This window comes from Sapajus apella, unplaced genomic scaffold (assembly GCF_009761245.1).
Source record: "Sapajus apella isolate SASKATOON/1434 unplaced genomic scaffold, GSC_monkey_1.0 scaffold42, whole genome shotgun sequence".
Taxonomy (NCBI): domain Eukaryota; kingdom Metazoa; phylum Chordata; class Mammalia; order Primates; family Cebidae; genus Sapajus; species Sapajus apella.
The window spans coordinates 13,067,121-13,093,140 of record NW_022436982.1 but is presented as its reverse complement, the minus strand read 5'-3'; the positions used below and the strand labels follow the sequence as shown (position 1 = coordinate 13,093,140).

General features: G+C 37.5%; 1 protein-coding gene across 6 annotated transcripts in view; it reads left to right on the top strand.

Annotated features, from left to right (window-relative positions):
- FOCAD (focadhesin) overlaps positions 1 to 26,020 on the top strand; it is a 289,039-nt gene that overhangs the window by 43,417 nt on the left and 219,602 nt on the right. For 4 of the 6 annotated variants that reach the window (XM_032300072.1, XM_032300076.1, XM_032300073.1 and 1 more), the window contains exons 5-6: positions 12,343 to 12,447; positions 25,449 to 25,550. In XM_032300072.1, the coding sequence (XP_032155963.1) occupies positions 12,343 to 12,447; positions 25,449 to 25,550 (207 nt within the window). Of the gene's footprint in view, positions 1 to 12,342; positions 12,448 to 15,387; positions 15,496 to 25,448; positions 25,551 to 26,020 lie in introns of those variants that run through there. The other 2 variants (XM_032300077.1, XM_032300075.1) reach the window with 2 other exon arrangements.

Here is a 26,020-nt window from a genome sequence, read left to right as displayed (position 1 = left end):
TTAGCTTAAGGCTGGTGAATTACCTTGTTCATCTGAAATCCTTTCCAGTTAAAAAGCAACTTGGCCACATTTGTTCCCATGACACCTAGGGATGCATCCCTCTTTGGAAGTTATGTCATTCTCTTTAACCCCTTTTAATTCTACCCCTTGTCAAATATGTGTACGTCCTTGTACCTAATGTTTGGTATATTTTGAAAGTAAAGAATCAAGTGTTATTTGTACTCTTTCAGAAAGAGACCCAGCATACGTGAGTAGTGTTTAGTGTTGTAATAAAATAATTTCCAAACAAAAAGAATCTGATACATGTTATTCATATGCACAGTAGTAATCATGCCATGTTAAATAGCAAAAAGCAATCTGCTTGAGTATTTTTTAGTTAGTATAGTAGGTAGAGCTTGACTAAAAATTAAATTTTTTTTTTTTGTATCTTCAACATCATAACTGACCCATACTCCCTTTCATTATAGGCTAAGTATCCCCTATCTGAAATACTTGGGACCAGAAGTGTTAAAGATTTTGTGTTTTTTGGATTTTGTGTTATTTGCATATATATAATGAGGTGTCTTGGATTGACCCAAGTCTAAATACAAAATTCATTTATATTTCATGCACACCTTATACACATAGCCTGAAGGTAATTTTGTACAATATTTTAAATCATTTTGTACATGAAACAAAGTTTTTTTTTTTTTTTTTTTTTTTTTTTTGAGATGGAGTTTCGCCCTTGTTACCCAGGCTGGAGTGCAATGGCGCAATCTCGGCTCACCGCAACCTCCGCCTCCCGGGTTCAGGCAATTCTCCTGCCCCAGCCTCCTGAGTTGCTGGGATTACAGGCACACACCACCATGCCCAGCTAATTTTTTGTATTTTTAGTAGAGACGGGGTTTCACCATGTTGACCAGGATGGTCTCGATCTCTTGACCTCGTGATCCACCCGCCTCGGCCTCCCACACTGCTGGGATTACAGGCTTGAGCCACCGCGCCTGGCCTGAAACAAAGTTTTAATTGTGTTTTGGCTGTAGCCTGTCATATGACTTCAGGGTGGCCTTTTCAATTTGTGTTGTCACATCAGTGCTCACAAAATTTAGGATTTTGGAGCATTTAGGATTTTGGATTTTTGGATTAGGGATACTAAACCTGTATGAGATCTGGGTCTTGGCTCTTACGCCCAGTGAAAACTGTGGCACTTTTTTGCATTGTCTCTTGCTACTGTGCTTGTGGCTTAGTTTTGTAGCTTCCCTTGCTTTCTTTAAGGGTTCTTGAGTAAATTCAGCTTTTCCTGGCACCTGCCCAAGAAAGGATTTAATCCAGCTGATCTTTATTGTAGGCTTCTGGCAGTAGTTTCTTGAGTGTATTAGGTCCCTTCGGGCTACCAGTTACAGAAATCCACTTGAACTAGTGTGAGTAAAAATGGATTAAGTTTTTTGATAAAGGAGTATCTATCTTATAGGACCCAAGAATAAATATGCACCTAGGCCTCAGAAACAAATGGGATATAGACTGTGTGTTTCATTCTTCTTTCTTCCTACAGGCTTTCTCTGCCTCCTAGTTCACAGGGCACCAGCTGCTCCTGGCTTAACATCTCTTATATATGAGGCAGCCAGACTGAGATTGGAATTTCCTGGCCACAATTACAAATTTTCAATGGTAGGACCTGGAGCTGGATCAGCCAGCTCTGCCAAGTGTTAGTTTTCTAGAGCTATTCTATCGAATGATGATAAACTTGATGGTTTAAGACAACAAAAAATCATTCTTTCATGATTTCATGAGCCTTGCAGCCCAAAACCAAGGTGTCAGCAGAATTGATTCCTTCTGGAGGCTCTGTGGGGGAAATCTGTTCTGTGCCTCTCTACTAGCTTCTGGTGGCTGCTGGAAACCTTTGGCATTCCTTGCCTTTTGGCCTTGTAGCCTCAGTCCCTGTGTCTATATTCTTATGGCTGACTTATCTGTGTATCTCTGTGTCTCAAGTACAATATCTCTGTACTTTGTCTATAAGGATGCCAGTTACTGGATTTACCACCCACCTAGGATGATCTCATCCCAAGATACTTAATTTAATTATATCTGTGGCCAGGCATGGTGGCTCACACCTGTAATCCCAGCACTTTGGGAGGCTGATGTGGGCAGATCATGAGGTCAGGAGTCTGAGACCAGCCTGGGAGGCTGAGGCAGGAGGTGGAGGTTGCGATGAGCTGAGATAGCGCCATTGCACTCCAGCCTGGGCAACAAGAGTGAAACTTTGTGTCAAAAAAAAAAAATTATATCTGCAAAGACCCTATTTCCATATAGGGTCACATTCATAGGTGCTGGGTGTTGGGATTTAGATGTATCTTCTGGGGGGGATACAATTTAACTCTGCACTCACTGGTCTTTATTGTGCGAGCGTATGTGTGCAAGGATCACTTATACAGTAATCATATGAATGCAGAGGGAGTGGTAATTTCCAAAACAGAGAGGAGACTTGCTGAGAAATGCTGAGTGTATGATGAACTATATTGTTTGCCAAGAACAGTTGCAAGGAAAACCTAGTCATCCCTCTCTGCCGAGTGGAAAACTGCTTGGGGCATTCTAAAGTAGCAAAACAGTATATATATATCATATACCGGTTAAAACAATTCTTTAAGCACAGGTTACATGACCCTGCCCCGTGGCTTCCTCGTGGAGAATACTTTCTAGTTTGTCTTTGATCAGTGGTAAGCAGGCACCAGCTGCCTACCTAGTTCATCTTGGTTCTATGAGAAAACACAGAACACCTGTTTGTTAATAATAATCACCTGCTCAGAGAGAATAACTACGTGGGTCAGAATCTTCTCGGGGCCTTCAGCCCAGAAAGTTGTCAGCCTCTGAAGCTCTCAGCTCTGAAGACTGGTGGCCGCCGATAGTCTCACTTTGCTGTTCTATCTGGATGTATGCTTCTCAGTGCCGCCTTGGTGGGGGTCTCTATGGCCGAGCTGGTCTCGGTAGAGACTAAAATACTATTCCTGAGGCGTCCTCTGCGCTGGGACTGAATTTGGAGGAGAGCCACATGGAAATAGGTGTTTCTCAGCCATTTACCTCTAACTTTGAAACATAATTGTGCTTAAATGCAAGTGACTAATACTAGATCTATGTTGCTCAGACAGGGATAGAAGGAGGAGAGGTAGAGTGAATGGAGAATCAGTGTCAAATATAATTGTTAAATTGTGATGGTGAGATACTGCCTTGACTCCCCCAACCCCCAGAATGTTTTCTTTAAATTATAGATTATCTGTCTAAACAGCAATAATAATAGAAACAACTGCTGCTTTGTTTTCTAGGGGGAGGGGATTAAGGAAGCAAACTAGACTTTCTTGAATATAAACTATGTGCCCTGCCTTGTGCTTTAGAGCTTTACCTAAAATTCCCCACTTAATTCTCAAAACAATTCTAGGGGTTTGGGAGAGACTTTTTCTTAGGTGGGATTGTGTTCTTTTCTCAGGAGGACATAATATTTAATTATTTACATTTTTGGTGATGTTAGCAGCTCAATGACCAGATCTATTCATTATAGGTTTCAAAATAGTGTCATTCTATTATTTTTTTTCTTCACTTATTACCTGAAATACTGTTAAAAAGAAAATCTTCCCTATATCTACTGTTTGGTCACCCAGAGGTATAATTTATATAGGAAAGGCAGAATTAATGTGTAATTCTTTCATTTACTAAATTCCAAAATAATGATTTTTTTTTTAAAGCATCTTTTCAGTGGTGACCAGTTACATTTTCTTATTATAATGAGCTTATGGATTTAAACATACTTGATGTATTTCAGTCCTCTTTTCCTCTATTTTTAAGGCTATTTTGGATCCACTCTTTAGAGGCAACTTGACAGAGGAGGGGGGAATTTACAAAGTTTTAAAAACGTAAATGATATTCAGTGATTTTTCATCTATAACAAGTGAGTTAAAATGGAGGGGAGTAAAGAAAACAGCATATTCCAAATAGGACTTCTTGCCCCGGTCTGATATTAAGTCACAGGAACCATCTAATATTCCTAAGAATCTCTTAGGAATTAATTTTCAGGGTGGTAGAGTTAGCTATGTAATAGGTAGTCTTCATAGCAGTTAAATCTCTGCATACATCTGAATATATCTCCTATTTTTCTTATTCCATCAGGAATCTTAAGTTGGTTTTAATGTTGTAGGAATATAGATTAAGATAAATTAAATGAAAAAGAAAACAAAACCCAAAACATAACAAAAAAACTACTTTTATTTCTGGCCAAACTCAGTGGCTCAAGCCTGTAATCCCAGCTACTGGGGAGGCTGAGGCAGGACAATCTCTTGAACCTGGGAGGTGAAGGTTGCAGTGAGCCAAAATCATGCTACGGCGCTCTAGCCTGGGTGACAGAGCAAGACTCCCTCTTCAAAACAAAAAAATGACTTCATTTCCTCAATAGAATTGTTTCATTGCTTGATAATATAAGGATATTAGATTAATTTCATCTTCCCAATATTTACAGTTATCCTGTTTACTAAATGTGTGATCCCTGCAATAAAAGGCCTTTTAGGAACATAATAATAGCATTTCTATTTTTTAGTAAAAAAGTAATGAATTTTGATAGAGATCAGATGCACACTAATTTCAATGTGCATATATGAAGTCGTATAATTACAGAACTAGAAATACCTTCAGGTTACCCTTGGAGCCAAGCAAGAAAGTACTTCAGCTGTAACCATCAATCTATTAATTAAACATGTATATATTTTTTGAGACGGAGATTTGCTGTTGTTGCCCAGGCTGGAGCACAATGGCTTGATCTCAGCTCACGGCGATCTTGGGTCACTGCAACCTCTGCCGGATTCCAGTGATTCTCCTGCCTCAGCCTCCCAAGTAGCTGGGATTACAGGCACTCACCACTGCACCTGGCAAATTCAGGCTGGTCTCCAGCTCCCAACCTCAGGTGATCCGCCTGCCTTGGCCTCCCAAAGTGCTGGGATTACAGGTGTGAGCCACCATGCCTGACTAATTAAACATGTTTATTGACTATACTTATTTAATTTTTTTTTAAAGTTCTGGGGTACATGTGCAGGATGTGCACATGTGTTACATAGGTAAACATGTGCCATGCTGGTTTGCTGCACCTGTCAACCCATCACCTAGGTATTAAGCCCAGCATGCATTAACTCTTTTTCCTAATGCTCTCCTGAGTATATTATCTCTTGTATTTCTGTGCTAGGTGCTTTGATATGGTGAGGAATGCAGACATAGTTGTTGGACTCAGGATGCTTTTGTTTAGATGGAGAGATTGCCACAATTGCATAGTTACATATTAAACTACACTCAAAGTATACAGTGTTGGGAATGCCTTTAATATGAAGATTTGACTTAATCATGGTGGTAAAAGAAGGCTTTCCTGAGGAAGTGACACCTAAAAGGAGACTAAGGAGTGAATAAAAGTTGTCTAATCAAACAGGAGAGGGTAGAACTTGCCAGTTACAGGAAATAACATGTTCCAAGTTCCTGTTATGGGAAGGAGGTTGGCTATTAGGAATGCCTGAAAGAATGCTAAGAGCAAGGGTAGAGTGGTATGAAATGTGGCTGGGAAGGTAGGTGGGGGTCAGACAGTACAGGGCATGATGGACAGTCTGGATGATTTGGGTTTTTATTCTGGATGCAGAGGGAATGTATTGAAGTATTTTTTTTTTTTTTTTTTTTTTTTTTTTTTTTTGAGACCGAGCTTCGCTCTTGTTACCCAGGCTGGAGTGCAATGGCGCGATCTCGGCTCACTGCAACCTCCGCCTCCTGGGTTCAGGCAATTCTCCTGCCTCAGCCTCCTGAGTTGCTGGGATTACAGGCACGTGCCACCATGCCCAGCTAATTTTTTGTATTTTTTTAGTAGAGACGGGGTTTCACCATGTTGACCAGGATGGTCTCGATCTCTTGACCTCGTGATCCACCCGCCTCGGCCTCCCAAAGTGCTGGGATTACAGGCTTGAGCCACTGCGCCCGGCCAATATTGAAGTATTTTATCTAGTGGGTGTTAGTGATTCCACAAAAGGCCATTTGGGCTGCAGTATGAAGATTAAAATTGAAAGTATTGGGTTTCGGGTAGGTACCTAGATTGGTTACCCAGAGATTAGGTGGCTGTTGCAGTAATCAAGTGAGAGGTGATGGTTGCTTGCCCTAGAGATGGGGAAGTAGTAGTATTTGTGAGATATTTAAGGGATGAAGCATTCGCGGTATACTGAATATGTAGATGACAGAGAGGGACATGTCAAAGGTCACTCCTTGATTTCTAGCTTTCTCTACATTTAGATAGGGAATATTAGAAGACTAGGTGCAGGGAGAGAGCATGAGTTCAATTTTGGACCTGTTGAATACAAGGCGCAATTCAGATGCTGAAGTGGAAATGTCTAGTAGGCAGCTGAATATGCCTTTTTTTGTTGATATCCCCTGAACACATTATAGTATGAATAAGTTAGGCATAATATCTAATCAGCTCTTTTTTGCCCTGATTAAAGTCTTTATCTTGATTTGTTAATTGACCCTTCTGAGTACCTGTATACCTTAGACTGATATAGCCTGCTTGTCTAAAGTCTAATTCCAGTTTCTAAAAATGTTCCTCAGAAATCTACCTTTTCAAATTAAATGACATGTTTTGTGTCTGTGCTAAACTGTGACTGAATACAGGTCCTAAGACATAGTGGTTATTTCATTGTTTATTTCAGTTTATTTTTGTACTGTCTATTCAGGTGATCAGGTTTAATTTTTCATTTCTGTTCAGAAAGTCCATTCTTGCTTGGCCAGGCACAGTAATTAGGCCTGTAATACTAACATTTTGAGAGGCCAAGACAGAAGGATTGCTTGAGCCCAGGAATTTGAGACCAACCTAGGCAACACAGTGAGACTCAGTCTTTGCAAAAAAATAAAAAATTAGCCAGTTGTGGTGATGCATGCCTATCGCTCCAGATACTTGGGAGGCTTAGGTTTGAGCATCACTTGAACCCGAGAGGTCAAGGCTGCAGTGAGCTCTAGTGAGCTACGATTGCACCACTGCGTTCCAGCCTAGGTAACAACAGAGCAAGACCCTGTCTCAAAAAAAGAAAAAAAAGAAAAAAAGGGGGTCTTTCTTACATTTTGAGGTAATATATTTTAACTAATACAAAATAAAAGTGCAAACAGTGGCACTTGTATGTAATGGAAGTAAGTGGTGAAACTACTTTTTGTCATCTTTTTCTTTTCTTAAAATTCACTTTTGTTATTGAGCCCTGGTGAAAAGTAGGAAATGGCAGGACTGGAAAGACTCAGGGCTAATAGGGAGTCTCAGAGGTTCCTCCAAATCTTAGTCTTGGTTTCTGCTCGAATATAGAGAAAGCCAGGGTAATCTGAAGTCAGATCCAGTTATGTGGAATTAGGAACCAGATAACTCCAGTGACATTGGAATCCCATTTCTAGACCTATAAAAAAGCATTTATATGCACATATGCCAAGTGTTTTAGAATTGAATATTCCATTCACATGTCTTTTGTTTTAAAACTCACATTTTTCCACATAATATATGCTGGTCTTTTTTCCATGTCATATGCATAAATCTGTTTGCATCCTTGTTAACAGCTGTATTGAAGAGTAGTCACATTTGAGTCATTTTCCTATTGACAAGTATGTATTTTTTTCTCTTTAAAAGATAACACATACAGTATAATCTTTTCTTTTTTTTTTGACTTGATCTCACTTTGTCACTCAGGCTGGAGTGCAGTGGCATGATCACAGCTCACTGCAGCCCCATCCTCCTGGGCTCAAGCGATCCTCACACGTCAGTCCCCCAAGTAGCTGGGATTACAGGCTCATGCCACCACACTTGGCCAATTTTTGTATTTTTTTGTAGAGATTGGGTTTTGCCATATTGCCCAGGATAGTCTCAAAGTCCTGGGCTCAAGCGATCTGCCTGCCTTGGCCTCCCAAAGTTCTGGGATTACAAGAGTGTCTTCTTTTGAGTATAGGTAAGGGGATCTCTGTAAGATGGGGTCGTAGAAGTAGAATTTATGGGAAAAAGGGCATTTTGATTTTAAATTTTCATAGATACTGTCAGTTTGCTCTGCACAAAGTCTGAACCAACATATCAACATGAAATTGCTTATTTCCCCAACCTACTCATTAACAAGAGTATTATGAATCTTATTATGTGATTTGCGTATCTCTATTCTTGCTCATTTTACTATTTTATGAACTGCTTTACTTTGTTCCTTTTTTTGTTTTGTGGGCATGTATGCTGTAAACATTTTATCTCAGACACTCTTCCCCTGAAAACCTTACCTACTAACTCTGCTGAAACTATCTGGGATTCTATGTACAGAATTTTCATTTTGTTATTTACATTTTCTCTCCATAAATTCTTTCAAAACAATTGCTTTAATCTTTATAGCTACACTTGAAAAATGTATGTTCTTCTGATATTCGTGTATACCAAAGTTATTTGTACTTTTTATTTCTTCAATTCTTTCCTTTTTTTTAAATCCCTGAGGTAGTGCAGTTCTGTCATCCAGGTTGCAGTGCAGTGGTGAGATCACAGCTCACTGTAATCTCAAACTCATGGGCCCAAGTGACCCTCCTGCCTCAGCCTCCTGAGGAGCTAGGACTACAGGTGTGTGCCATCATAGTTGGCTTATTTTTTAAGTTGTTTTTTGTAGAAACAGGATCTCTCTGTGTTGCTTGGGCTGTTCTCAAAACTGCTGACCTCAAGTGTTCCTCTGGCTTCTAGCCTCCAGAGTAGCTGGGATTATAGGCACAAGCCACTGCCCTAGCCTCTTCAGTGTTACTTTTTTTTTTTTTTTAAAGATAAAAGAAACAGCTTATATGCCAAGTGTTTTAGAATTGAGTATTCCATTCACATGTATTTTGTTTTTACATTCAAGATATAATTCAAGTATTATAAAAACCACTCTTTCAAAGTATATAATTCAGTGTTTTTATTATAGTTACAAGGCTGTGCAATCATGGATTCTGATTTAACTGGAGAACCTCATTAAGAAAGTTTTTCAGAGTTTTATGTGTGAAAATATTTCTTTTGTTTTCGTATTTTACTCAGGCTTTTTTGGGGGGAATATATGGATTTACTGAGTGTTACAAGCCTTTCTCTTATAACTCCATATACATTGCTTCATTCAGTTTTGTTATTTGTAGACGAGAGTGCTGATTACAGATTAGAAATGATACAAGTCTAGTTGTTTTTATAAGTTCTTAAGTTTTATAAAATTTAAGAGGTCATTGGGTTCTTTTTATCCTTTAAGAAATGTCAGCAATTATTTTATTTCAGAAATCTTGCTTAGTACTTGGAAGCTTTCTCAATTTGAAGACTTAAGTCCAGTGAAATTTTCTTTGACTTTGGGCTATACTGCCCAAAGTAATTTATAGATTCAGTGCTATCTCCATCAAGCTACCATTGATCTTCACAGAACTGGAAAAAATCAGCTTAAACTTCATATGGAACCAAAAAAGAGCCTGCATAGCCAAGACAATCCTAAGCAAAAAGAACAAAGCTGGAAGCCTCACGCTACTTGACTTCCAACTATACTACAAGGCTACAGTAATTAAAACAGCATGGTACTGGTACCAAAACAGAGATAGACCAACAGAACAGAACAGAGGCCTCGGAAGTAACACCATTTCAACTAGTCATTAGCATCTGAGTGTGGTGTTATGAGGTTACCAGGTGAAGACTGGCCTTTCTTCAGTGGTATATAAATAGCTTAAATCAGACTTGAAAGCTGATTTTCGCTTGCATGAACATTGAAGGCTAGCAGACAAGAATGTTTCTAAATATGCAGTGACTCTTTTACTAGGAGAGATCAAAGTAGACTTCCTATAATAGACCTTAGTGAGATACTGGATTCTCAGAATGACTCACTCAATAATGATGAGATATGGTATTTCATGGTCTCATGTAACATCTCGGCACAGGCCTGGGTCAGAGCCGCAGGAATGCATCCCTGAGACCTGGTAAGTTAGCTTACAAAATTCACATATTTGGAGGAGTCAGATCCCATGGAACTTCTAAGAAGGCTATGTGAACTCTGCCCTCTGACTGAGGCCAGACATTTATACCTAGGTTTAGGTTCTTGATAAATTGGGGACAGAACATTTATGTTGAGGGATTTCCAGGTCTTGGTAAAGGAAGGGTTGTCAAGAACTGGAGGATATACTAGGAGATACCAGTCCTTATGGTCCAGCATTTTCAGCTACAAAAAGGACCTGATTCTGTAAAAGTAAATGGCGTGAAGAATTGCAAAGGAGTTTATTTTAAAAGTTTTTATGTTGAGATATCGTCTTCCTTAGCTCTGGCATAAGAGGATTCTAGAAATTTAGTGCCAAAGAGAAGTATCTCAAAAGAATGTGAGCATTTCCAAAGGAAGAAAACAAGGCAATATGTCAGTTACCCAGGGAGGTCCTGAAGGGCATGCCATGCAGTCAGACCTTCTTAAGACAATTACACGTCATTCTAGTTGATAAAAAAAATTTCCATTTTAATCTTCATTGAGTCACAGTGGGATTCACTGGCCATTTTGTGGGCCAAAGTACCATAGAGTTGACATAGTACCAATGTGTAGCATGTATGCAGAGTAAATCTTGGTTTGACATCCACTGGAGAACACACACAGGAGAGAGAATATTTATGGAGAAGGCTTCATGAAGTGTTGGGACTTCTGTGTTCACCAGAAGATCCACACAGGAGGGAAACGATACATGTGATATGTCATGAAAGAGTCATCCATGCGTTACACTGCATTGTCATAAGAGGATCCACATGGAAGAGAAAACATACCATTGTAGATGGTGAAAAATGCCTCAATACTCCCCAAAGAATCAATTTAGACACCAAACCATATGAGTGTCCACAGCAGTGCTGTGAAACAGAAATATAACCTTAGCCACAAATGCAAGCCATGTATGTAATGGAGAATTTTCCAGTAACCACATTAAAAAACTAGAAATAAATGATGTTAATTTTAATCATATTTTATGTAACTCAGTATATCAAAATATTTCACATGTAATAAATATAAAAATATACATGGTATTTAATATTCATTTTTTGTGTTCCAAAGTCTTTTAAATCTATCATGTATTTTGTACTTAATAGAACATCTTAATTTGGACTAAGCATATTACTAGTGATCAGTAGCCATATGTGGCTGTTACGATATTGAACCGTGCAGGTCTACTAAGTGGCCAAACCTTTTGTCAGTTGGAAAACTTTAAATGGCATTGAAAAATGCACTCGGTAACATCACACATAAATGCTACAAATGATACCTAATTAAGTCCAAGTAGTGTTCTAAACTAAAAATAAAGTTAACATTGATTTTTAATCAACCATGTTCTGGTAGTAAATTACATAATACAAGAACTTAGAGTGCTTAACTTATGGTAATGCTCGATAAATGTTAACAAGCATAATTAAGCAATAATTACTCTTTGGCTGGGCACAGTGGCTCATACCTATAATTCCAGCACTTTGGATGGCCAAGGAAGGCAGATCACATGAAGTCAGGAGTCTGAGACCAGCCTGACCAACATGGTGAAACCCCATCTCTACTAAAAATACAAAATTAGTCAGGCATGGTGGCATATTACTGTAATTCCATCTACTTGGGAGGTTGAGGCAGGAGAATCGCTTGAACCCAGGAGATGGATGTTGCAGTGAGCTGAGATCTTGCCATTGTACTCCAGCCTGGGCAACAGGAGTGAAAATCTGTCTCAAAAAAAAATTACTTTTTAAGTTAAGCAGATAAGGAGTTTTTTATTTCTAATATTTTATATTTTCCAGGGAGATCTTTATTTAAGAAGTGCAGCTTATTTTTGATGTGTTTATCCTCTTCTTTCTTACAAAAATACGGGAAAAATTTAAATTGCTATTTCATTTTTATTAGCTCTATTTTAATGGGGTTATTGGCTCTGATTGGTTACTTGGTCCACTTTTTAGAGTGGCTGATCCATTTCATGTATTTGGTTGTTTTTCATGCTCTGCTAATATTTGTAAATGAAAGACTTGGTCATTTGGTGTGGGTAACCATTGTGGTCACTGCTTGAAATTATGTGAGCTAATGTTTGTTTTTTCCCCGATTGATTTTTTTTTTTTACCCCCAAGAGGGTGTGGGCAGCTGATTGATAAATTGGTGGTTTGATTCTTTGGCTCCATTTCTTCTCCTTTAAATGTGTTGGATGGGTTTTGGCTGTACTGTAGAATGAGTTGTGTGCCTGTGGGTGGCTACTGTTTAATGTGGGTGACAAGTATTAAATCTGTTTTAAAACGATAGAATTAAGCACCTGATTGGAAGATTCACTTTTTATCTATAACATTTAACATGTTATATTTCTTTACAGAAATACACATGGCTTGATAAAAGCCATTATGAAATTACTACAAATGCAAGCTCTTAAGGAAGGACACGGTGGGGAGAAGAATATTCAGAATATATATACTATTAGGTAAGACTTTTTTCTGTTTTTTTTTTTTTAAACAAAGGTGTGCAGTTGTTAGACCTTTAATTATCTGTAATGTTTGACCTGTTAATTCATTTTTTCCTAGAGTTGGTTCATTTAACTTCAGACTTGTTTCAAAAGGCAAGTGGTACAAGCTATGGATAGGAAGCCTAGTTTGAGGAGCTGAAAAGAATTGGATACATAGGTTTGTCTTTAGATACGTGGCACATTAAGAGGTACGGAATCAATCACCTGAGTTGGCATAATCCAGTAATGTTTATGGAGAGCCCTTATGTGAATGGCCGTTTGGCACTATAAATCAGGAGAGTGTAATCGAGTGTATAAGAGCCTTAAGTTCCTCCAAGGGGGTTTGTGGATGGCAGAAACAGAGGAGAGGTGAGCCTGAAGAGCATATTCCTCTCAAGAGAGCTATGATTACCTGAGTCAAGCATAAAATTGTCATGCTGTTTTAGAGCCTTCTTTGCCACATGTTGGTTAGCAATATCATCCAGCCTTAGAGAGGCAACTGATGAGCTGTGTATGAAAGCATAAAAGGGATATGAGGAGCTCAGAGCTCCACTGAGAGGTGTTTTCTGGTTATTTTGTAGGATTAATTTAAAATAGAAGGAGTATGACAAATAAATGTAAGCTTTCTGGGCATGCAGCTAATCTGTGTTTTTATGGTATTAAGCACTGTGCCAGTATACTGTTGGGGCTTAAGTATTTTTTTTACTTCTTTTTGTCCTAATAGCTGATTAGTTTGAATCACAGTACAACAGAATATTTGGTCATTTTAAATGCTCTATGCTGAACTGAATAAGTTGTATCAGTATGGGGGTAGACAGAGAAGGAGAGATAAGAGAACTAAGTGTTAGACAGTGGCTCTAAATTTTATGAAGAAGCTCTAGAGAGAGAGGTTATTCTTTTTATTGTACCTAGGGCTTATTGATTCTCAAACTTGTCTTGCATAAGAACCACTGGGGCAGTGTGTTAAAAGTACAGCTTCTCAGTCCCACTTGCCAGTGATTCTTGCTCATTCAGTAGGTTTTGTGTGAGACTCAGGAATTGGCATGTTTATCCAGTTGCTCAGCGATATGGAAATAGGTCATTTGTGGATTACACATGAGAACTATTGCGTCAGCATCTGAAAGCTTGATGGCACCGTATGTGGGCTTCAAGGCCCCCTTTGAGATAGACTAGAGGGGATCTTGGGTGGCATAACTATGCCTTCTTTTCTCTGTCTTTTTGGGTGGCAAGAAGTCTGTATTTTCCTAAGTACCAAGGCACCAAGTTTATCTTACTGTGTCAGTCAGGGACAATAGAGGGGCCAAGAGCAGAACCAAACAGTGACTGTAAAGGAAAAGCAGTCCAAAGAGAGCAAGCCAACTATGGACGCAAGAGAGAAAATGTAAGAGATCAGTGATTTGTTCATTGAAAAAATTCCATGGCTCCAACACATGTTAGTGTTCATCATGGTCAGATGGTGGGTGGGTGGTTGTGAGAGGAGGAGGGGAGGAGAACTCTGAACATCCTTTTAGAAACTGACACTCCTTTGCTGTGCATAATATTTGGAACATGGCCCAGACTTCTGCATTTTTAACACGGGATTTGAATGGAGGTGGTTTACTGACCAGGCTTTGAGAAACACTGGATTAGAAACATGTGTAGCTAATATAGCTCATATTGCTTAACTGCTTTCTAAGCAGTCTTTTCTTTAGCTTTGTGCCTTAAACAAGATTAGGTGAAGATATTTATATAGGGCTGCAATTCTCAGTACCTTTGTGGGGGATGGGGGTAACTGGAAGCATAGTACGGTACAATTGGCTGCTGTGCTTAGCTGAAGAGCATATGCCAAGTGTAATACTCTAGGCCCATGAGTCTCAACTCTGGGTGCATGTTAGAGCCCTCTTAGGAAGTTTAAAATGTGTAGATGCCTGGGCTTTAACCAGAAAGACTGAAGGGTTGGCCTTAGGTGTTGGTAATTTCTTAAAAGCTTCCCATGTGATTTCCAGTGTGCAGGTTAGGGTGGAGAACTGCTGGCCAATTGTTGCCATGAGGCAGTGGGACTTCATTGTTGCCAGACATTCATATCTTTCAATATAAATAAAGTTTTATGTGAAATCTCCTGACTAAATGCTGACAACAAATTCAAATTTTTAAAAATGTAGGGTAGGTCGACAAAACATATCTGCTCACAAGTTGCAATCTGTGGACAACAAGTTTGTGACCTCTGATGCAGGTACTATTTTCAAGAATTTCGGAAGCCCCTTTCTAGTTATACTAAAACGTTTTTTTACACCACTATGAAGTAGCCTTTAGTTGAGACTTTTTTTTCTCCCTCTTTTATTTGGTCTGAATTTTTGTTTAGCTAGGACCCCCCTTTTCTGTTACGGATTTTAGTTATTTAAACATTTTCTTTTTTTTTTTTTTTTTTTGCTTTGAGACAGGGTCTCTGCCACCCAGACAATCTGGGCTCACTGCAACCTCTGTCTCCCAGGCTCAAGCTGTCCTCCCACCTCAGCCCCCTGAGTAGCTGGGACTACAGATGTGATACCATCCCTGCTATTTTTTCTAATTTTTTGTAGAGACGGGATTTTGCTATGTTGTCCAGGCTGTTCTCGAACTCCTGAGCTCAAGCCATCCACCTGCCTTGGCCTCCCAAAGTGCTGGGATTACAGGTTTGAGTCGTGGCACTGGGCCTATGTAAACATTTTCTAATATTGATCATGCAGGAAGTGGGGCAGAGAATCAATATTTGGCTGGTAGTTTGGTTGCAGGGAAGAATAACTAAATTTTCATGAGTTGTAAATTATTAGAGGCTCATTTTCTTATTTGCTTTGTAGTATGCCATTTATTCCCCTGAAATTTTATCATGTGCTTTTGCTTTTAATTTTTTCTCTGCATATTCATATTATGGCAGTCTTTTAAAGATCTCTCTTCCCTCAGCTAAAGTGAGGAAATAGCTGTGAATTCATGAGCAGAAACTGCTTATTCCAGAATTTGTGTATTTTTCTGATGTGCCAGACAGTGGCTGACATGCACAAATATCAAATGGTAAGAACCTTATTTGTGGGAAGGTTTGGTCTGATAAACATCAAACTGTACTTTCTGAAGTAAGGGAATATTAAATGTTTGTGGCAGATGGTATGCTCTGAAGTGGCAATTAGGACAACAGTAATGGATGATTGTACTCTGAGTAGATTAAAGTTATGTGCTGTGTGTTTGTGTTTGTTCATATATTTTTATAGTAGTGTGTAGTTTATTTGGAGGGAGAGTTAAGTTTAAGGACTTAAAGATGTGTATCCTAAAGGCTGAGACATTTTCTAATTGATACTGATTTTTTTCCTTATCACTGAGGGCAAAACATTCATCCCTTAGGGCCATCAAATACAGAAAAACAAGAGCAAGTCCAAGATAAATACTGATTTAAGTGCACAAAGACTAGTTTGTGATTGTAGATATCAAAATGTAGTCCCATTTTAAATTTCAATAGCTAGCTTTTTAAGCATTGTTTTTGCAGTTTCTCCTATTGAATGTTTTGAAGGAGGACATGGAGTCAGCTACATGAAGAGTGCAGGAAGAGTGTTTCGGATGTAGGAGAAGCAAGTGCCTAGAAGCTTGGCACATGAGAGGAACTAACAGGAGGCAGAGTGGCTGGAGTTTAGTGCTCTAGGGAGGGTGAGGCAGGAACATTGGCTCAGGAGAGGTAGGCATGGACATAGAATATACAAGGCTGTGGCAAAGACTGGGTTTTACTTAAAAAGCAGTAGGAAGTTATTAAAAATGTTTCTTTTCAACTTACTATCTTGAAATAAAGTTTCAGAAAAGTTACAAGAATCGTACCATGTACCATTTACCTAGATTTATCAGTGTTTTTGCTTTTTACCACATTTGCTTTATCATTATCTCTATATTATTAATAAAAAAATTTGAATGTAGGTTGTGTATATTCAATAGTGTGTTTTCTAAGAACAGGGATTTTCTCTTACATAACCAGAATACAATATAAAATTGAACATTGATACAATACTTTTTTATAATGTACAGTCCACGTTCCAGTTTTGTCCATTGTCTCGATAATGTCCTACCTTTTGCCTTTTTACTTTTTAATGTGTAGGATCTAATTTAGGATCACATGTGGCCTTTGGTTGCCATACCTTTTTAGCCTTTTAAAATCTGGAATTGTTTCTCATCCTTTTTTTGTATTGCATGGTATTGGCATTTTTGAATCCCATATAAATGATGCTATGTCCTTTTGAAGATAATCACATCTGGAGGTACGGATGTCCATCTTGCCTCTCATTGGGGATTTTAATTTTTGTCACCCAGTAGAGGTTGTGTGGTTTCTCTACTGAATAGTTACTATTTTTTTTGAACTAAGAAGCAATCTGTGGGGAATACATTTTGAGACCATGCAAATATTCTGCTACTCATTAAGTTCAGATCCCCCAACCAATTTTTACTTTGATGACTACAAAATGGTGATTTTTTTCTAACTCCATCATTCACTTTACATTTGTTAGTGGCAACGGAGATAGCTATATTATTTAGAGGTAGAAATGACTATTAAGCTATCAAGGATATTAAGTAGATAAATCAGATTCTGATTTGAACTTATTTTCTAAGGGAAATCTAAGTTAATTTTTTTTAACATTAGCAGTATACTTATACTTTACATGATACATGTGCTTTCTAAAATTGTAAAAATGTTAATTAAAAATAGTATGTGTCTAAGTTTGAAATATTTTAAATGCCTTTTTATTGAGATATAATTTATATACTATAAAATTTACTCTTTAAGTATACAAGTCAGAGATTTTATTATATTCTCAAAGTTTCATCACTAATTCCAGAATATTTGCATAATCTCAGAAAGAAACTCATACCCATTATTAGTGATTCCCCAATACCCTCTATTCCCAGCCCCTGGAAAATACTACTATTTGCGTCTCTGGATTGGCCTTATAAATGGAACAATCCAGTGTGGCTTCTTTCACTTAGCATAATGTTCTCAAGGTTTCATTCATGTTGTAGCATGCATCCGTACTTCATTCATTTTAATCCATTGCATAGATATAAATTTTTATTGATCCTGGAAATTTTTGATGCTAAGATCATTTGCATTTTTAGTTTTTTTTTTTTTTTGCCTTTTATATGTATTTTAAAGGTAGACTACTTTTTGTAAGATACTGAAAATGAACTGTAGTCTTTAGTTACTGTTTTTCATTTCTACATACATTTCCTTATTACATTTACTATTTCTTGATGTTGCTCATCCTCTAACTCTTAAAAAAAAAAAAAAAGAAAAAGGACCATCAGCTATTATCATATAGTTTTGTTGTCAGAGTGAGCATTTTGCTTTTGGGGTAGTTGATTATTTCAATACTTGAATATATTATCTGAAGGGATCTCCTGAGGTATAAATGTTTGGTTTTACTTAGCGTAATGTAAGTATGACACCTATACAATCAAGCCAATATGAGGAATTAAAACCAGTGGAATACATTAATACAATAATTAATTAAAACTTACACTCGGGGAGCCACCATTTCTGGACAGAACACATCATATGGAACTTTTTTTTTTGGAAATGGCCTTTATAGTTTTTTCGAAAACAGAAGTTCTAATGAGACTGAATTGCAGCAATTGCCTTAGCTAATACTTATGTTTAATTTACTGGTATGAACCCTTTTTTGGGAGGGTGGTCAGGACCTTCTTTAAGAATTACATTAAAATTTTGGACTTCCTCCTATTATAGAAAATGCACACATGCATATATACTAAAAATTTACATATAATTTCAGAGGGCTTGTAGAAATTGTTATGGAAAAATCAGAGAAGATGGGAAAGAATGTAGTCAGACCCACTCCTGAAAAAGCCCAGCAGAGTTAAGGATAAAAAAGAAGGCAGGGGCTAGGCTCGGTGGCTCAGGCCTGTAATCCCAGCACTTTGGAAGGCCAAGGAGGGTAAATCACAAGGTCAAGAGATCAAGAACTTCCTGGCCAACATGGTGAAACCCTGTCTTTATTAAAAATACAAAAATTAGCTGGGTGTGGTGATGCACGCCTGTAGTCCTGGCTACTCAGGAGGCTGAGGCAGGAGAATTGCTGGAATCTGGGAGGTGGAGGTTGCAGTAGTCTGAGATCGAGCCACTGCACTCCATTCTGGCAAAACTCCGTCTTCAAAAAAAAAAAAAAAAAAAGGTAAGGTAGGGCAATAATTGAGAAAACATAGCCAGCAATACTTTACAAGGGCCGTCTGTCTCTTTGCAGTTTCCATCTTTCTGTCTAGCTACATGATTTGCTCTTGTTTTCATTTCCTCTTTTCTTTCCTCTTTTCCGCTCAGGAAAGTCTTTGTTCACAATTTATGGGTCCAATCATCTGGGGTTTACCCCTAGGATTTATAATCACACTTTTAGAATAACCTGCACACATCACACAGTCTTCCTGTTAGAAGTAGCCACCAGAAAGCACTTTATACGTTCTTCTAATTGTAGATGTTTAATTGAAAGATTGTTATTATAATTTTCTGATAAATGTCTTTAAGGCCACAAAAATATTGTATTTTTTGCCTGTTAGCCTATTTGTTTGTCTCTAGGTGTTTTTTTTTTTTTCTTTTTTTTTTTCCAGTAACTGTAGCATACACCTTAATAAAAGGAAGGTAGTGGATCCCTAACCAATTGCCTTGTACTTAAAATAGTTCCAGACTTTTGACATTGACAGGCACCATTTCATTAAAACTCTGGCTCTGTTAAAGGGATTCTGGTAAAGGGTCATTGTGAGGGAATAATCACTGTAATAGGAAGTATATTTTCAAAGAAAGGAATTTTATACTGTCTGTTTTACAGACTCAAAAGATGTTGTCACTCAAAAATGTCAAAATTAAAATTGCTTTGCTCCAAATCTTTTTCTAGGAGCTTATGTGGGAAGGATAAAGATGCATTTGTCTTAAAATTATATTATAGGATATATAGCAATTCACAATTATTGTTTAATTTTTCCTTTTGTTTCTTTTTTATAGTAGTATTCATGGTGGAATCTTTATAATTTTATATTCTGCATCTTTCAGTTTAAAATCTGCAGATAAAAAAAAATCTCTCTTTAGCTTCTAACCGGCAGTTTCAAATCAAAATTCAGAGCAGGTAGAGAAATGCTTTTAAAATGCATATTTGATGTAGTAAGTGCTATGCTATGCTTCTGAAAGCGCCAGGGTCACAGCTGCATACATGAAAATGCATGGTGACTGCAGGCATTGTTTCCTCACACAGAAAAGACAATCTGTGTCTGTTGCTGAATTTATGATGTAAATAAAATCATAGCTTTCCTATATTCAGAGATGTAGCAAGAAGGTTGAGGTGACTTAAAGGTTACAAATAACTTTTGCTTTTGATTGGCCTACCACAGACTATTTTTTTTTTCCCTCATTTCTATTAGCATTGATATATTTATACATGGAAAGGTGAATCCAGTTACATATTTTATCACTGCCTCTGTGCTAGTCTGGGGGAACTATGCATTTATCATTGACTCCTTCCTCACTCTGTTCTGGTAGGATGCGTGTACTGTACTGCTTTGTGCTGTCGATGATATTAATAAAGAGTGAGGAGCACTGAAGTATTAGGTACCAACTCTGCATACTTCCTCTGTGCTGTTTTTCTCTGAAGAATGTTGGCTTTGGGACAGTGTGCTGAGGGACTATGATAAGTTGGCTTCCCATGATCCAGTTTATTCTGTCACTTGCAACATGAATCAACCAGTTTAAGAGTTTAAAAACATGATTTTGGGAAAGTGTGTATGTGATAATTACCTTTAATGTAGATTGTTGACATTTGGCACTGAAAGGGAAACAAAAAGATTAAGAGGACACATACCCAGCTTTCATACTGCTTATGTTGTAATTTAAGAAACAAACCTGTCCTGATGATCATCATAATATACCCATTTATGTAGTTCTTCTGTTTGCTAGGTATTACATTAAATGCTTTACTTAAAATAGAAATTGAAATATATGCAGATCATGAAATGGCAAAGTGCCAAATAACATGCAACAAATTGGTTCATCTATTGCAGAAAACAAAAACAAAAACAAAAAAAGCACAAATTAAAGGAGACATTAGAGGCACTAGAGACCAAAGAAGGGTGACCTGCTTGCCTGGTTTGTATTGATCTTTAGGAACACTGTTATTCTCTTTTAAGGAGAAAGCATAATCTATTGGTATCTCAGGAGTTAGGAAATTCTGATTTAAACAGTTCTGTGGACTCTTTCTGGACATAGCACTTTACTTCCTAATGAAATAAAAAAAAAAAGTGTGATTTATCTCTTTGAGCTAAAAATAGAAGACCTCTTTTTTGAGGACTCAGATTTTATTAGACATTGGTCTTAGAGCCATTTAAGCTTGGGTTAGAATTATTAGTAGTAGAGAGCTGCCATCTTTAATACTTATTGCCTTTGGAGGGTTTGTTTCCATTTCTAGTCCTGAGCAGTACTAAGGTTAGGGTTTTCATGGGTGGCTTGGGTTATACAGTGTTCGCTCTGGAAGGTTTTTAGTGTGATTGCCTTATTTTATAGATGAAGAAACTTTGGCCAAGAGGGGTTAATTATCTTGCTTGAGATCACATGATTTGTTGCAGAGCCAGGACATAAGTTTGAAACTTTTGATTCTTTTAAATCAGTTCTTCTCCCCCACAATTGCATCTCACCCCTCCAATTCTGTTTTATTGTGAGATATGGACATGGCCACATACTAGTAAATGATTCCTATAATGCTGTATAGCCACTGCATATATTAATTATAAATAATGATGATAATGTGCAACATTTGTCTTTATTTTTTCAAAACTTGTATAGCTTACTGTCTGCTACGGTTACTTTTATTTACAAGTGATTGGGTTGATTGGTCAGCCCATCTATCATTTTGAATAAAATGTTGTTAGGCAGCTTACTATTCATAACTTGAATAGCAGGTTTGGGGATAATTGGAAATTTGAGTCATGACTCAGGTTGTGTTTTGGTGTTCTTTCTACCACATTCTTCCCTTTTGTGGTCAATAATGCTTCCAATTTAAACTTGTTAACTTGACTCATTTAAACTGTGGATCCTTTCATTTACCTTGACCTTTCTCAGTCGGATGTACTTGAAAAAATAGAAAGGCTAACAAGCAGTGGGTGAGAGGAAGAAAGAAAAATCTTGAGTAATCCGTAAATGTAATTATCAACTTTTGAATACAGCAAGAGTGAACTATACTTAGCCTTACGGAATTTTAAATGCTATAATTACAATATTTTAAATAGGAAAATAACTTCATTTTCTGTTATACCCAAATTAGCATGAACATTATTTAATGCCCTTTATGTTTTTCAGAGGAATAATTTTACATTTGTTTTTCATTTTAAGGCTTCTAGTTTCTACTGTGTTGTGTTACCTTTGTGTACTCAGTGTTAATATTTGATAACTGTATTTCCATAAGAAAATCACAACTTTGATCATAGTTGATTAATTGTGTTTGGTTCAGTGTAAGGAAAGGGGAAAGTGAAGCATAGTCTGTTTTTTTTACAATTCGGGACTGATGCAATGCTTTCTTTGGTGATATGCCTTCCATGGTCCTTGTCATTTACTCAATGCAGTGATTCTTGACCAGGGGCAGTTTTGTTCTCCAGGGGATATTTGACAGTGTCTGGAGACAGTTTTGACCATCATGACTAGGAGAAATCCTACTTATATCTAGTGAATGGAGGCCATTGTGCATAGACAACCCCCACAATAAAGAATTACATGTCCCAAAATGTCAGTTGTGCTAAAACTCTCATGTATGGGCAGTTGTAAAATGAAATTTATTGAATTAAAAAATACATCCATTCTATTACTTAAGCCTAAGGCTTTATGGATTATTTTATATATGTATTCCATACGTATTTGATGACTCCTAAGGGAGAATTTAGCTCTTTGCTCATTATGATTAAAGTGTTAAAACAAAATTTTGGCAATGATTTGATTATAGGTTAGTATACTCAGTTGAAATAGTATTGTTAATAATCAAATGCTGATCAACAGGAAGAGTCAGTGTTCTCATCTTATACTTTCCTTTTTCCTTGGGCTTTTCAGCTTCTTAGAATCAATATTGTGTATCACTAGCTGCAATACTGCCACTCAGATCTCACATAATCAACTATTTGGTAAACTTGATTATCCAGATGTCTAAATCTGTAATTAATCTTTATGATCTGTATCCTACTATATGCTGCTTTATCTAATTTTCTTTTTATTTAGGTCTGAGATACTAAATAAAATCTGCTGAATCCAATAGCTAGCAAAACAGGCCATTGTGCAACAAAGCTGGGGTGGCTCCGTTGTTATGTATAAATGTAAATTATAATAGAATTGTTTACCATATATACGTCATTTCTAATCCCATTTTATACTTTTTTTTAAAATTTCTGTTAAACTGATTCAATTTGGAAAAAACTGTTTTAAAAAGGAGATAGATGCTTAGCAGTTTTTTGGGAGGGATGTGAAGGATGGAAAGGAGATGGCTTATAGAGGAAGAATATTGAAAAGCACTTCATTGCCTTATGATCACACAAAAACTGGTAACTTACTGAGTTTTCTTCTTAAATATTTATAAATGCCACCATTATCTTGAAGATTAATGGTTGACTGTATCTGATACTCTATAGCAATATGGTACTTATCCAAAGAATCCAAAGCTGAAATAGTTTTCTTCGTTTTTATGTGGTGATTTTTTGTTTTTGTTCATTTGTTTGCTTTTAGCAGAGACTGGGTCCTGCTATGTTGCCCAGGCTGGTGTCAAATCCCTGGCCTCCAGCAATTCTTCCACCCTGGCGTCCCAAAGTGCTGGGATTACAGGTGTGAATCACTGCTAGTGGCCTGTTTTGTGGTTTTAATTGAACACAACCTGCTAAACTTTCAATCTAAGAATTTTATTTGATGTGACATACCTGAGAAGCTTTTAGGATTTGTAATAATTTTCTTAGTATTTGTGGCAACTAGAGTGGAAGCAAATTCTAGGTAGGGTTAAATGCCAGAGGGTTTGGAATTGGAAAACATGATTTTGATATGATTTCTGAGTTTTGGCATAAAAAGTTGCTTGGAGTGTTCTCTTAGCAGTGGTAGCATTCCTGTAAGTCAGAAATAGCCTGTGCTTTAGCAAGCAGGAGGCTGCCAGCATATGAAGTTAGTACCTGATAGGTTAGGTGAGGTTAAGAAGAAATAAAGAAGTAGCACTATACCCAGAAACTGTGTGGTAGTGTCAGAGAGGTGTTTAACATGTGTTTCAATGTGATAGATCTACTGTATTCTTCTGTTTTTAAAAGAGAAACCCAGAACATTTTGTACCCCCAACATCCTGCAGTAGTTTTTACTTGTAGCAGTTCTGAATCTTGGCAACATATTAAAATTATCTGTAGAGTTTTAAAAAACTGCTAATGGACAAACTTCATTGCAAGCAAGTTTAAGGTAACAGACCTGGGCATTAGTATTAGGAGCTCTGCAGATAATCTAACTTGCAACCAAGATTAGGAATCACTGCTTTATAGCAGTGCATTAGAATTTCCTGCAGGGCTACATATTAGATCCAGGTTAGGGCCTGAGAATTTGCATTTCTAACAAGTTCCCAGTTACTCTAACTGGTAAGGCATCACATTTTGAGAATCACCATGAACGCAGTCTTTAAAAAAAAATTATTTGAGTGTAACTGATGGTCTGATTGTTACTCTTTTTTTGGAAAATAATTGCTGGAGATATATAGTTGGGTTAAAATTAAAGAATAGCGTCATGTATGTGATTCCTTTTATGCTAAAAAGATTGATATTTCTGTATTGTTTGCATTTTTTTTTTTACAATGAGCATTTAAATATGTATTTTTTTGAGATAAGAGTTTTGCTCTTGTTGCCCAGGCTGGAGTGCAATGGCACAATCTTGGCTCACTACAACTGCCCCCTTCTGGGTTCAAGTGATTCTTCTTCCTCAGCTTCCTGAGTAGCTGGGATTACAAGCATGTGCCACCATGTCTGGATAATTTTGTATTTTTTGTAGAGATGGGGTTTCTCCATGTTAGTCAGGCTGGTCTTGAATTCCTTACCTCAGGTGAGCCGCCCACCTTGGCCTCCCAAAGTGCTGGGGTTACAGGCATGAGCCTTCGTGCCTGACCTTAAATTTTATTTAAATATTTTCTTGGAGGAAAAAGCCACATAATAACTAGGAACTGTATAGTACTTAATAGTTTAAAAAGTTGATCAGCTTGCAATTACTATAGCCTTTTTGAACTATTTAAAATAACTCATGGTTGTGCTTTTTTTTGTGGGGGGTTAATCCCCATTCTTTGAGAATCCTTCAAATTTCAGATTTTGTGTTTTATATAGTCTCTTTAGGTATCTTAATGGAAGTAGCTCAAATAAAAGGATTCATCTGCATTCAACAGAAATTTTATGCATGTTCAGTTTGGTTAGTTGTTAAGATGGATGGAATATTTCCTTTTTCTCTTCATAAGTATGCTGGGAAACACAGAACCATACAATGAGAATAATGGAGTATGTGGAAACAGGGAGAGACAGTGCTTATGGGTTGGGGGAGTGTTGGAGGAAATGGAGCTTTCCAGGCTTGGAAAGAGAGCAGCAGTAGCAGGAGGAGGAGGTGGCCTGTGACCTCTAGGAATTGAAGGATCAAGGGGATGGATATGATAGAGCTACTGGATTCAGGAGGTTGGCCAATGTCACAGAGCTGTTAAATGGCAGAGTCCATTCCCGGATTTGGATCTCTGAGACTCCTGAGTCCATTTTGTTTTCGGCAAAATTGTTAGGTAAAGGCAGGGGGAAATGTCAGTTCTGATGAACCAACTCTGCAACAAATGGAGCAAGTGATCATTTTGTGACAATAATGGATCCTGAAAAAGGTCTCTAGATGGTGTTGGTTTCTTTGCTGCCATATTCAGATATTGAAAATGTGTGGTCCTGAAATGACAGCTTCCCATGTGACTTTCTATGTTTTTCAGAAATCATCCTCAGCCTTTGATCACTGTGCTTGAACACAGACCTGATTGCTGGCCGGTATTTTTGCAGCAGCTGACAGCTTTTTTCCAGCAGTGCTCTGAAAGGTAATGCAAAATAAAATAACAGAGGGAGACAGAATGGTATATGCTAATTTCAGAGCTAGTTTTGTTTTTTTTTTTTTTAGCTTTTTTGTATTATAATGTTTTCTCTTGAAGAAATGTCCTAGAGCAGGTTATAGTTTTCTGTTTTCTTTTTAAGAGTAAAAGAAAAAATCTGCCAGATTTATTGGTTGTTTAAATATTGAAAAGAGAAAAGCTGGTATTAAAGAGGTGATGCATCAGTAAGCAGTTAGGAAAGTTGGCTAGAAAAATTCAGTAAGCCACACAATACATGTAGGAGGTAGGTTCTTCCCCCTTGAAATTGTCTGATGAGTTAGTCTCTCCATTAGAAACCTACCAATTGGGATAAAATACTACTGCCAAGTGGGATCAAGTAGCCACTATATGTGCAGTTAGCATACTTTCACCAAGGCCTTCTGATGGTCCTCAAAGCTACTCGCCTTTCTTCTATCCTT